Here is a 15,056-nt window from a genome sequence, read left to right on the forward strand (position 1 = left end):
CCCCCTTATAAAAGGTTTATAATAGTCAATCATGCTCTCATACCTGCAATAAGATGCAAAATCTCTCATTATGATCTTTCATAACTCCAATGGAAAAAGTAATATATCAATTTCTCTGGGTTTTCCATAACATGTTATTGTACTAATTTTTAAAACATATTTATTTATTTATTTTGAGAGAGAGAGAACGAGTGAGCGAGAGCGCACCAGTGGGGGAGAGGCAGAGAGAGAGGAAGAGAGAGAATCCCAAGCAGGCTCCATGTTGTCAGAGCAGAGCTTGATGTGAGGCTCGATCCTATGAAATGTTGAGATTATGACTTGAACCAAAATCAAGAGCTGGATGCTTAACCGAGCCACTTAACGCTTAACTGAGCCATTCAGGCACCTCTATTGTGCTCATCTTACCTGTGGTTTCCTGGCATTCTTTGTTGAATCAACAGATACAGTGCCCATTCTCATAGCTGCACAGTCAAAGGGCAATAAGACCTGGATGCAGCACATTTATGTGGATAGTGAAAAGCCTCATCGAAAGGTAATTCTATTATAGTAATATGGATTCTTTATTCTACAAAAATATTCTTATGAAAGATTAGTGAGGGGCCCTTGGGTGGCTCACACGGTTAAGCGTTCAACCTTGGCTCAGGTCATGACCTAACAGTTCGTGAGATCGAGCCCTGCATTGGGCTCTGTGCTGCCAGCTTAGAGTCTGGAGCCTACTTTGGATTCTGTCTCCCTCTCTCTCTCTGCTCCTTCCCTGCTTGTGCATGTTCTCTCTCTCTCAAAAATAAATAAATAAACATTAACAAAAGATTAGTTAAAATTTTCTCCATTTCCGCCTTTTGAACAACCTGATCTTGGTGTAAATGAGGGATATAAACATGAAGAAGCACATAGGTTCTTAATAGAAATAATCACAAGTAACATACTTAATGGTGAAACAATTAATGTTTTTTCCTTAAGACCAGGAACAAAAAGATGTCTTTTGTAAGTGTGATCTAAGTGTAAGTACTTCTTTCTATTCATCATTGTACTGGACAGATCAATTAGAAAATTAAAAAAAAAAAAGGAGAAAGAAGAAAAGCAAAGCATCTTGATTAGTAAAGAAGTAAAATTACTTTCATTCAATATTATATGATGTTGAATATAGAAAATCACACACACACATACACACACACACACACACAGGAACAAATAAATGAGTGTGGCAAAGCTGTAGGATACAAGACCAATACACAAAAATTGTATTTTTACACCAAGAGTCAACAATCTGAAAGTGAAATTAAGAAATAATTTCAGTTATAATAGCATCAAAAAGAACAAAATACTGAAAAATAAATTTAACAAAAGAAGTGTAAGACTTGTATACTGGAAGCAATAAAACATTTTGAAAAAAGATCTAAATAAATGGAAAGAAAGCCTATGTTCATGGAATGGAAGACATTATTAAGATGGCACTACTCCCCAAATTGATTTGGAAATTTAGTCCCAATAAAAATCCAGTCCCCTTTCTTGCAGAAATTTATCCTAAAACACATATGGATATGCAAGAGACCTAAAACAGCCAAAACATTCTTCAAAAAGAACAAAGTTGGAGAATCTACACTTCTCAACTTCAAAACTCACTACAAAGCTATGGTAATCAAGTCACTGTGGTGCTGGTCTAAGAAGTGACACATATATCAATGAAATGGAACTGAGACTCTAGAAGCTAACTCTTATATATTAATAGTCAAAGGTGCTAAGACACATCAAAGGGGCAAGAACAGTCTTTTCAACAAATGGTGCTGAGACAACTGAATATCCACATTTAAAAGAATTATGTTGTACCACATTTCACGTGATGTGCAAAAATGAAATCAAGTGACAAAAACAGAAACCAGATAAATTCAACTTCATCAAATCCAAAAATTTCTCTACTTCAAAGGACATAATCAAGAAAGTGAAAAGATAACCCAACGAATGGGAGAAAGTATTTGCAAATCATTTATGTGATAAGGGGCTTGTATCAGAATTTATACAGAACTCTTACAACTCAACAATACAATGACAACACAAAAAATGGACAAAAAATTTAAATAGACATTACTTTAAAGAAAATACACAAATGGCCAATAAGCACATGAAAAGATGTTTAAAATCATTAGTTGCTAGAGAAATGCAAATAAAAACCATAATGAGATACTGGTTCACCCCCACTAGAGTGGCAAAAATAAAAAAGACAAACAATAACAAGTATTGGTGAGGTTGTAGAGAAACTGGAACTCTCATATATTGCTGGTGGGACTGAAAATGTGGGGAATGCTGGCTAATGGGTATTGAGTTTCCTTTGTGATGATAAAAGTGTTCTAAAATTAGACAGTACTGATGTTTGTACAATTCTGTGAATATACTAACAACGAATGAATTGTATACTTTAAAAGATGAATTTTATGGCATATGAATTATATCTTAAGAAAGCTTAATAAATCTTAATTATATCATCTTAATTTTTTTTAAGTTAATAAAATGGAAATAAGCAAAGGTAAGCCAATTATTAAGCAAAAGGCAATATTACACTCATGATTGGGGATGAAATGCAAAGTTTCCAAGACTTAGTCCATACATTGCTACACAACATTACACGGACGTAGTTATAACTTAGTTCCTTCTTTGATTAGGAAGACTATACTTTGAAGAGCGAGTCAAGAGAAGCAATCTTTTCAATCAGCCTAAGGGAGGAGGATACCAGTAGAGAGAAGACTACACGAGACTAACATTGGGAACAAAAGGGTAATACTGTCTGATGTGAAAGAATTGATTAGGCAGAATTCCCAAATTAGTCAATATTCCAACAGAAGGTACAAAGAATGATTAAGTTTAATTAGTAAAAGAGTTATTGCTAATGCTCACACTGAATATATAGGTCAGTTAACTTTGCACGTTGAGGATATTTAAGACTACTCATGTTATTGTAATACATATTATTTCCAAACATGGGGAGGGGTGGTGGAACAAGAGCAGTTGTTCTAGAGAATCTGGGCAAGACAAGATTCGGAGATAAAAGATAAAAACAAAACTGATTAGTAAAACAAAACTAAAGTTTTCATTTGTGAAACATATAAATACTACAGAAAAATGGGGAGTTAAGTGAGAAGACTTGTGAAAAATCTAGTAAGGAGGGAAATTCTTTCACTTGGGAAGGGGAAATGGCATTAGCAAAAACGTGAATGAACATATCCTGTGGGCATCTAGACTGGTACTCAACTAACACTGCTTTAATTCCTAAAAACCAGGAATTTTACAGGAGAGCACACAAAAGGGATTTGACCCAAGTTATCATAATTTGTAGGTGTCAGAACTAGGATTCAAGCTCAGGTCATCTTTTTTTTAAATTTTTTTAAATGTTTTTATTTATTTTTGACACAGAGTATGAGCAGGGGAGGGGCAGAGAGAGGGGGAGACACAGAATCCAAAGCAGGCTCCAGGCTCAGAGCTGTCAGGACAGAGCCTGACGCAGGGCTCGAACTCACGGACTGTGAGATCACGACCTGAGCTCAAGTCGGACACCCAACCAACTGAGCCACCCAGGCGCCCCAAACTCAGGTCATCTTTTGAGTGTTGTGTTCTCCTACTACCCTGGGCTTGGAGGCCAGAGGTGGAGGTGTAGTGAGATGGAGCAATGGCAATAAGGAAATTAAGACTAGAACTGAAAGTTTGTACTAGGAAAAATACAGTTGGAAAGAAAGAATCAGATTATACAGAGGGTTGTAGAGTTATAGAGAGGAGACATGATGCAGTAGATAATTGGACCCAGTGTGATTCTGGAATGGCAGGGTAAAAGGGGTGTTTGAATAATATGATCTATGGCATGGTATATAGCACGAAATAAAGAGTAAAGACAGCCAGTAGGAAATGGGTAGAAGAGTACAGTGGTATAGTTGTGAAATGATGAAATTAACAGTAGGCACAGAGAAGAAAAGACATGATTAATATTTCAAAGGAAAATAACTGCCAAAATGTGTTGGCTGATTAGATATGGGACAAAAGGAGAGAAGTTAACATAAAAATGAACAAACTGAGTCATTCTTTCAAACAGTGGTCCTCCTAATACTTATTAAAAATTATTTGAGTAAAAGTTAAAAAAAAAAATCAAATCCCAGTACACAGGTACTCCTGTGGAGTTTATTAACAAGTCACATCTGTATATATAACTCTCTCCTTTTTGTTTTATTTTTATTTTTTTAATGCTTATTTTTGAGAGAGAGAAAGACACAGTGTGAATGGGGGAGGAGGGAGGGAGGGGGAGAGAGAGAAAGAGAGAGAGAGAGAGAGAGAGAGACAGAGAGACAGAGAGACAGAGAGAGAGAGAATCTGAAGCAGGCTACAGGCTCTGGGCTGTCAACACAGAGCCAAACATGGGGCTCAAACCCACAAACTATGTGATCATGACCTGAGCTGAAGTTGGATGCTCAACTGACTGAGCCACCCAGGAACCCCTCTCCTTTCCTTTTTTAAAACACTGACTTGATTTGACTTGAAATGACTCAATCATTTATCATTAACCACAATTATTATTTTTTAAATTAACAATTATTAATGGCACAGTATGTGCAAACATTTCCCCCAAATACCTACATATCTGCATAATCATTGTTTATTATTCTTTCTCTGTTGTGCTTGAATTCCTTTTACATACACTTTGATATGCTTCTGTAGGTGTGTATGGGCCAAGGATATACTATAACCTTTGTTTTCTCATTCAGTTTTCTGGATCCAGTATCACTAAGCCATGGAGAATCTGTTTCCTTAACATTTTGAATGTGTGCTTCTTCTTTACCACTCCCACTACTTCTTTACGGGTAAAGCCCATTCTTTGGATCTCATTCGTATTCTTGCAACTAACTCCTAAAATTACTGTTACCAACAATCAGTCAAAAGATAGTATCCACACTATATGCAAGGCATAAAATAAAACTGAACAGAGAAGACAAAAATAACATAACCTCCGGTTCTTCTCTTTTACGAGCCTACAGAATAAAGAAACTAAACTGTCTTCCTATAAGATAAGTAAAAAAATTAAGATAGCATTCCACACAACAAGTTGTAATCATTCCATACATTAACATGCCGTTTGCATCATGGAGGCAACCAAATCAGAAATTAAAACGATATTACAAATGGCAACTTATTTTCACTGAATTTTAAACCAGGTTTGTAAGAAGTGGCTTTGGCCTGAATTATTTTGATTCTATCATGGCTCGATTTTTCTTTGCTTTACCCCTTACTTTTTCTACCTCGCCTCAATTCTTGATTCCCAGTAGCCCAACTTTTAGCTATTCCCACTGAGCACATCACTACCAATATCTATATACTAGTACACAGATATACTCCCAACATCTAATTTACTTTGTTCTTTCTAGACAAAATGTAGATGACGCTTCTTTAAGGTCATAGTTAGCTGATGTCACTGAAGGTACAAAATGAATACTTTTAGTCCCATTCCATTTTCTCTTCAGCATCAATCCAAATCGTGCTGCAGGCAATTTTAAAGATTGACTCAGAGTGGACTGAGCTTGGGTGTCCTCACACAGCTAAGTCCAAAAACTAGTCCTCTATCAGCTGCTGAAGGTCAGCTTAGGCTGCCTGAAGGCTAGGGAGCCCAGCATGGAACAATGGCAGGGAAATAGCGTTCCCTTCAGTCCTTAATTCACATGCAAGTGAGGTGCCAATCAAGTGCTGACAAGCATGGAGAAACCAAAATCAAAAGTGGGTAGAGATACACTTTCAAAAGGAGCAGTTTTCACACATTTTAAGTGATGTTTTTAGTGGTAGTTGTGAACATATCACTAATAATATGGAGAAAGAAAAAAAAGTCATAAGAAAAATAACAATTTTATATCAGCTAAGATGATTCAATAAACTAATGAAATATAATGGTTAAAATTATTTAATGTGTTTTATTAAAAAATATCAACACTCTCACTTTGATTAAAGAAAGAAATCTGAATGCAAATTGATTTATTGAGCACTGCAAACATGGAAGGTAAGGTGAGCTGAGACTGGAAACTGGGCATTGACAAGGAAAGCTAACCTATTTCCAAATAAAAGAAAATTTTAAGGTTGCTTGATTTTGTCAAACTCTCAGCTAGAAAGAAACACAAAAGCAAAGCACTTTGAAATGACCAACAATGTAAGCAATGGAATCACTTCATCAAAGTGGGTAGTGAAAAAGATGATAAAAAGCTTAAAACTGTGTTGTTTTTTCATGACAGTTTCCAAGAAATGAGCTTGAATTTTTAACAACTAATATAAGGCAAAAGTAGATACCTTTCTGAAAGGATTTGGTAAATGCATTCTAGTTATGACTACTCATTCTATCATGTATAAAACAGAATTTCTAAAAACAGCAATTTAAAACTTTGTAAATGATGGTTTAATTACTGGAACTCTATATATTGGTGCTATTTTAAATACACAGAAAAGATAACATAGGGCAGATATATTACTTTAAAAAATTCATCACCAATTCATAAAATAAATAGTTCTTCTCTTTTGTCTTTAATGAGTGAATGCTGGAATTGCTTCTAGAACTGTCTTATCAATATCTATTTTTGCAAGAATCACAGAAAGTTTAGAGAGTAAGTTTGAGTTGTTACCATATGGTGGTTATAAATGCAGTGAAAAAGGTATTTTTAATATTACTTTTCTCATTATTTTAGTAAACTGTATGCTGTTTTTATGACGTTAGATCTGATCAAGTTCCAAGATTTATTACTAGAAAATGAGCATTGCTTTTGAAAATAAATCTCTTAATTATAATGTATGCTTCAGGAGAAACTCAAAACTTTAAGATGTGACATAATCATAAATGTTCTCAGTTTTCAAAAACAACAATTTGCAAAATATGAAAGTTCTACAAATATTTTGTGCTCTAAACATAAAAGTCATTTATTTTCAGATATCTATTAGCAGCACATTTAATTTTAAACAATTATACACAATTTTAGCTTAATTTAAAGGCAAGATACATTTTAAAATATGCGATATGAAAATGGTAGAAAAACTCCACGCATTCCAACATAATGGTACAAACTAGGACTGTTCTAAAAACAAGGGGTTGGGGGGGGGAAGAGAGACACAAAAGTTGAAAGAGAAAGAAGGGATGGTGTAGACAGAGCCTGTTAACAAGAGTAAAATTTTATGACAATTCAAAAAAAAGTTAAACTTTACTGAAATCCTAAAGATTTAATGTCCGATGTGTATAAGGTACTACTGAGACAGAATTCTAAAACAAAATTTAACATTTTCACAAATCACTGTCTTGTAAAGTTAATATTAAAATTCTGAATCCATATAAAATAATTTGATATATTACACTAATGTTGAAAAATCTCAAGAGAATAAATATTTGTGAACATTTTAAACACCATGATTTCCCTGCTAAGAATACCAGGGAGAATACAAAAGAATATTATTCAGCTTTCAGCAAAAAGCAAAGGTTTAAAAATATTTCAATATTTTCTGTTTGTTTAACAACGCTGTCTTTTAAAAATCCTTTTGAAGTTAAGTAGAAACATAATGGCCTTAAATATATTAATCAAGCTTTGTCAAAAATTTATGTAAAACTCATCAGTGGTTTTTACTGTTGTTATTTGCTCAGAAGAATCTATATTATTAGGCCAGAAACCACTTTTTCTTCAGTTGCCACAATGTGTACGCCCCTATTACAACCCCCTATCAAGGGTACTTCACAAAAAGTAGCAAATGTTATGCAGTTGAGATGATCACCATTAATATTTTAAAACCTAAACAAGGTACATTACATTAAATAGACTTCTCAGTCCTGGTGTTGCCTGACAGATATGTGATGTGCCAGTGGTTATATTATATTCCTCCTCCCATGCATGCACCTCCTGCAGAGATAGCAGACTACAGAAGCTGACCCTCACTGAGACCATCTTGTCTCTCTGACAAAGCTCCTTTTTAACTTCTTACTTACTGGTTACTTCCTGTGATGGAGAAAAACTTTAGCTCAGCTTGTGATAATTTCACAGGCCCTGAGGACCCTGACCCTAATAGCCTCAAGGTCAGAAGTCAAGTCTTGTTCTGAAACATCTGTGTGCTTTATATTAAACTGGAACAAAAGTGGAGAAATATCCACCAGTGTGTGACAAGAAGGATAGGCAAAATAGGACGGACACACTGGTCATCTGTTACTCTGGCATCTTAAGTTCATTTGAAGAACTGTCCAATATTCACTTAAATTCCAAATTTGATGTATAAACAGTTTTTTTTTTTTTAAACTGTCTAAAAGCAATAAATGGGAATTTATGTTTTACATTAATCTGGAATTTGGTTAGTCTCGCAGGCTTCCAGATATATTTTAAGTTACTCTAAAAGCCAATGAAATTTCACGTTTTAAGTAATTTAATGGCTTACAAAGAAAACCTAGGGTGGATATATATATATATATATATATATATATATATATATATATGGTATATGCATATGTGTGTGTGTCTATATAGATCTCTATCTGTAGGGTCTAGAGACAACTATTGGAAAGACAACATCATCATAGTTTTATGTTAACAAACTAACCTAAAATATCCATTATATATTAAAATAAACACAGCAGAATTAAAAGTACTTGAAAATAATTTCTAAAAAGTGAAATCTATTTAATAAATAAAAGATTTAACTTATTTATTGATCTTAAGAAAGCGTAAGCATTTGAGAATTTAGGTCGGCTAAAGTATTCCCAGGTGTTACCACCAGTTTTATATCTAAATCAGGTGGGTAAGCAATAAGGTTTGAGGAGGATAAAAAGGCCACAAAAGTATATTTAATTTCCACAACAAACAGAAAAACACACCAAAGTGTAGGAACATAAAAGTTAGACAACCAATCCTGTGCCTACCTTGGATGTCCACATTAGACTATTTGGATTTAAAATTATCACATGCACTGTTATCAAATTAATCATTTTATTACAGGAGCACTTGTACCTCTCTGTAACCTAAGGTTTATGGACATGTGGAGGCACAAATTCTTCACTAGAGCCTTTTTGGTATTAAATATATCCCCTTAACCATTCATACTGGCACATGGTGTGGTACTTATAACATCGCAAATAATACAAAATTTTTGAATCTTGATAATTTTTCCTATAATGTACACAATCTTAACTCCAAGAATCAGATTACTTTGAAACGTAAAGATTTTTATGGACAAACCATGAATTTCACTTAGTAGATTAATGGAATCTTTCTGATAGTTTTAATACTAACTCTATGAATTCTTATCAAGTATCAAGTACTAAGTTGTAGAGATAAAAGTTAAAGATAAACAAAATATTCTCAAATATTCAATAGGTCTCTTTATATTTTTAACAGTTTACACATAAAATAAGCTTCAATCGTGTACACATAAAACATGAAACATAAGTATCATAAGAGGTATGAAAATGGTCTATAATATAAAAATTAAGAAGTAACATGGGAATAAGGAATAGGCAAAAAGCCTTCTGGTTAGTACTGAAATGCTCTGCCACAATAAAATAAGTAAGCATACTCTTTTTAAACATTATAAAATTACTACTCAAAATACTTTGTTTTCACCCTTTATAAAGTAATTTAAAGTAATGATATCAATTAGAAGTGAGTGGGGGGGGGGGGCGGATAAGACTGTGAAGAGTTTGGGAATTAAAAACAGAGTTAAATGTGCACTCACCAGTTCAACAAAAGCAAGTCCTCCATAACTGTGAGCAACAAAAAACACATTCTCAGCTGCAGACTGGGCTATGAAATGGTCCCAAACATAGACCGCATGTTCTTCAGGAGAACCATTTTCCTATAAAGAAAACAAATGTCATATATTATGTACTGTATATAATTATTATCATAGTAATAAAAAATTAAATTATATGCTTGCTTACATAGCCCAAGAAATAAGATGGTTATAGCTCATTGAGAATAATATCAACTCAAAAGAACTACCACTGAAAATTCAAATTAGAGGATAAAATATTAGTAATTACTGCTAAGCTTAATTGCTACCATAATCTTCAGAAACAAAATATTTAAAATAACCACATTTTGAGGGGAAATTACATTCTGGATATACCTGAGATATTAAGATATACATTAGAATTGAATAGCAGAAAGTTACAGTCGTCTTACGATAGAAGGTTGTTAACTAAAAAATTCAGTTATATTTCTACATTTATATCTGAAAATATTTCTGCTATACATAAATCTAATTTTTTTAATTTATAAACTTTTAAGTATTTCTGTAAGCAGAAAATTACTAACAAGTATTCTCTATTTAAATTATTTAAAAATACTCTTTTTTATAAAAGTGCTTTCCATACATATTTTATTTCTAGAACTGGGAGAAATCTAAACATATAAACCCAGAGACTTGTATATTTCTCCTAACTTGCTAAACACTAGTATATGCATATTGCTATAATTCCAAAAGTTCTATAATAATTTCATTTTGTTGTATTTATTTTGATAGTTGATAAATGTTGCAATTAAAGTTTAACCTGGATAATGTGAAAAAAGAAAAAAAAAAACCAAAGAGCTAAATAACACTGATCAAAATACAAACTGATAAAAACTAAGGCAGATCATGAAAATGTTTTGTACAAATAGTTGTTTGAAGCTTTAACACCAAAGAGTAATTCCCTAAAACTGTCCTGATATTAGGCAATGAAAACAATTTATTTACATTTTCCAGCTTAGAAATTTTATAATATCTTATTAAGGTCCACAGTATGATTTCCCTTGCCACCTAGAAGCTATTGTTCCCTGATGTCTATCTGTGACCTAAATTTCTCTTCAAAGCTCCAAACCCGTATATGCAAGTGTTGATGGTCTTTTCCTTATGGATGTCCCACAGATACTTCAAATTCAACCAATTCAACACTGCATGTGACATTCCACCTACAAACCTATGTCACTGTCTTTGCTCCCCACCTCCAGTCAAAATCTGAGCATCTTTTATCTCTCTCTGGCTCAAACTCCACATATATGTTCAATCATTAAAATCCCATTGATTTTCTCTCCAACTGTATCCTAAATGCATCCACTTCTCTCTTTTCTCATTTCCTTTGGCTTAGCTCAAACCACCATCATTTCACAAGTGGATGACTGCAATGGTCTCCAGTCCATTTTTACTACTTTTACTATTGCCTATTTAAATGCTCTAATCTGCAGTAAGAACAACCTTTTAAAAATGCAAATATGAGAATGTTGCCATGTTACTCACCCCCTGTTTATTGGACACTTTAAAACTGACTCATTGCCCTCAGGATCAAATTCAAACTCTGTGCGACACTGAAGGCCTTTCATAATCTGCTTCTGTCTTCAACTGCATCTCTTACAATTGCTCTGCAATATAAGGTGACCAAAAGACCCCCTTTTCCCTCAGTGAGAGACCATATAGAACATTGTCTGTGTTCCAATTTCAGGGAACAACTTCCTAATTGTAGCAAACTTTGTTTTCTCTGGGCTGTATCCTTCATTTGGAAAGTAACTCCTGAGCTCTGCCCTCATTTCACCCACCATCTTCACCTGCATAATTTCTACTTGTTTTTCAAAATCAAACAAGACATCACCTTCTATCAAAAGTCTTCCCTATCACTCCCAAGGCTAGGTAATGTCTTACAATGATATCTTGTGCATGGTGCTATTATTGCATTGAATAATTTGCATTGTAATTGCTTATTAGATTATCAAAGTCTTGAGGCCAATAGCTACGTCTTGTTCATTGAATCTTGGTGTAATAAATAAATAATGAAAATACAACACATAGCTTCACAATGACTGCTTACAATCTTCACTCATATACTAAAATACAAATATAGTTTCAAAGATATTTACTGGTAATATGCATATTAAATTATCCACATTTAATGTATATAAAATAAATAAAAGAATAATAATTGGGAATAAATCTATGTAGGGCATTTTTGGCTTTAATAATTTAGCATTCATTAGTTTAAAAAGTAGAAAATGTTTACCATAAAAATCAGCATAGTGGTTAGGTCTAAGGAAAAGAGACAGAGTTGTAAACAGGAAATAAACTTCTAGTGGCTAGCAGTATTTCATTTCTTGACTGGAGTGGTAGTTACACAGGTGTATTCTTTATAGTTATAGTTAAACTGAGTAATACGAACTTAGCACTTTTCTGTACATGTATGCAGAGTGATCATAGAATTTACTATACAAATCTCTGAGAATGAAGAAAGGTATCATTAGGTACTGAATGAGAGAACAGGTCTAAATTGGGACTATCCAGAGAAAACACAAATACCTGGTCACCCTAACTATATTTTACAATGAAAGAAATGTAAAAATAAAACAGGAAGAAAGATAACAGAGGTTCTGCTGACTGTTGGCAGAACTAACAGTCTTACATAGCTGTGATGGCTCTAAACACCCTTTATATGGAGAGAATAAAAACATACAGGAGATTAACTGTCTCCTTAGGCTTTGTGCTGGAAATGGAGGTGTAAGGATGATAAGAAGTAAGCCATGATTCTGGCCTTTAATGTGTCTGCAATTTCATAAGGCTGTTAACACATAAAGATAAAAGAGGCAGTAGTGTGTGAGGAGCATTACTTTCTCTATTCCTGGCAGTGTGTCTTGACATCCAGTCTAGTAGGCCCATTATAAATCCATACAATGTGACCTCGGTGAGGTCTTCCATGCTTTCTTCCCACAGTCACCAACTCTTCCTTTACACTGTTGAGATCCTATCTGTCCCATCCTTTCCATTCCCACCTCAGTTTGAATCCTCTTACAAGATTCCCAGCTATTCTCATTTCATCTAGTTTTTCCCTTTACTGTGTTGCCAGATCAAGTCGTCCTGAAATCTGGCCCTGATCAACCATTCTCCAGTCTGAAAAAGTAAATTTACTGAAAAAGTAATCCACAGGTTCCCAAAATACCTGGAATTCTTAGCCAACATCTTCTCTAACCCAGTCTTTCAAGACTTTCTTCCTATTATTTCTAGGGACCTTGTACTCATGCTCCAGGAAAATTTCAATTATACTTTAATACAAATGGTATCAACTTACAGCGGTTAGACTTAATGTTTTTTTGACTTTTTGATGGTGTGAAAGCAATACACCTTCAGTAAAAACTGCACTGTGAATTTTGACCTTTTCCTAGGCTAGTGATATGCTGTACAATATGGAGCTAGGTGGTGGTAATGAGCCACAGCTCAGGCAGCCACGTGATCATGAGGGTGAACAACCAATATACTTACAACCATTCTACATACAACCTTTCTACTTTTCAGTTTCAGTACAGTATTCAATAAATTACATGAGATATTCAACATTTTATTAGAAAATAGACTTTGTGTTAGATGATTTTGCCCAACTGTAGGCTAAGTGAGTGTTCTGAGCATGTTTAAAGTAGGCAAGGCTAAGCTACAATGTTAAGTAGTTTGGTGCATTTAATGCCTTTTTGATTTACGACATTTTCAACTTACAACAGGGTTTATCGAGATGGAATTCCACTGTATGTCAAGGAAGAGCTGTGGTCTGAAAACCCTAGACAAAAGTCTCATGAAATTCAGTCTGGGATCTCATGAAGCAGCTCATATTAGGCAAAACTTAAAAGATATAGAACATGTCCAGGGTAGCAGTTCAGTAATTCACATATGAGGTAATAAAGACTAATACTACTCGGAGTGATAGCAGAATAAATGGAAAGGAAGGGATGGAATGAGTCATTACAAAGGAAGAATCAGCAAAACTTTGTGACTCATAGGATATGAGGGAAACTGCCAACCAGGCCCAAATGACCCATCTATGATTAAAGGAGAGCTAAGAACTAACAGTTCTTTCCACCATTCACAAATAAGACTATGATTTTCAGAGATTAGTATCATAGCTGAGTCTTCCCCTCCATCTCTATGGAGACGATATCTGTTAATAGTGGCCTGTCAGCAGGAAGAAAAAGAAACCTCAAGTATCCAAGTGCCCCAAGTGCTTAAATGTTTTTAGCCTGATTCTAAGGTTATCAAATGACTCTTCAGCTTTAGATTTTAAAACCAAATCTTCTAAAAAGTGAGACCCAAGTGAAAAAATGTCTATAACACCCAGTTAAGGGGGCCATCTATACTCACAACTACACAAGACTATTCTGGGCCACACTTGACATCTATTGATCCAAAAATGATACAGGGTAGGAGTCACAGTTTGCCAGCAGGGTAGCACCAGCCATTCCTTTTAAGTGGGAGTCTCGCAGAAGCTCCTGTAGCAGATCAGATGGCCTTCCAGGAGTTACTGTCTTGGGACCATGGAATACTAGTTTGGAAATGAGGGAATCAGACTCACTTTAGGCAGATGCAAGAGTTATCCCTGCCTTGAAAGTCTTATACCACACAGAAGCTAATACCTCTTGCAACAACTCCATAGGCATCACTTCAGGATCCCTGGCTGCAAGGGACATGCCCAATTACAGAAGTTACTACCCTCAGGGAAGATCAAAGCGTGGTATTTGTAATTCCTTCTAATCCAGAAGCAGTTTACCAATCAGGGGTCATTTTCTACTGTAGGCAATGTGCCCTAGGAACTAGCCACTTAGAGTGGATGCTACTATGATATGCTTCCCAGAATCCCCTCTCTGAGGCAACTTACACACAATGACTGGTCAAAATGACATGGATCTGTAAAAGCTCTATCTCTTGCCTCAAGGCAAGACATCTCTGAAAAGCCATACTAGATCCAGAGATCACCAGTGGAGTCAGATGAGGCCTTTGTTGTGATTGTACTGCGATTCAACTTCTTCAGCCAAATTCTATTTTTAAACTCCACTACAGGTACTGATTCCAAGAGAACTCCCCAACAAAATGCCTGCATGCACCTTCAGAATCTGTTTCTGGGAAACCCAACTTAAGATACCAACTTATCAGGCTTTAAAGGATATAGAGCTAGAAAGTTACCTGAAGATCAGATTCTCATGTAGAAGGGGAAAAGATTTTGCTAACCTTTGACCCACAAAATCTTACAAGAAATATATGGAAAATACACATCTTTTTACATGCATTATTATCCT

At 34.7% G+C, this 15,056-nt stretch overlaps 1 protein-coding gene across 7 annotated transcripts in view; it reads right to left on the bottom strand.

Annotated features, from left to right (window-relative positions):
• The window catches only part of FAM172A (family with sequence similarity 172 member A), a 422,066-nt gene that overhangs the window by 180,919 nt on the left and 226,091 nt on the right, over positions 1-15,056 (bottom strand). For all 7 annotated transcript variants that reach the window (XM_049648598.1, XM_049648597.1, XM_049648596.1 and 4 more), the window contains one exon: positions 9,712-9,831. In XM_049648598.1, the coding sequence (XP_049504555.1) occupies positions 9,712-9,831 (120 nt within the window). The remainder of the gene's footprint in view (positions 1-9,711; positions 9,832-15,056) is intronic.

This window comes from Panthera uncia (assembly GCF_023721935.1).
Source record: "Panthera uncia isolate 11264 chromosome A1 unlocalized genomic scaffold, Puncia_PCG_1.0 HiC_scaffold_17, whole genome shotgun sequence".
Classification (NCBI taxonomy): Eukaryota; Metazoa; Chordata; class Mammalia; order Carnivora; family Felidae; genus Panthera; species Panthera uncia.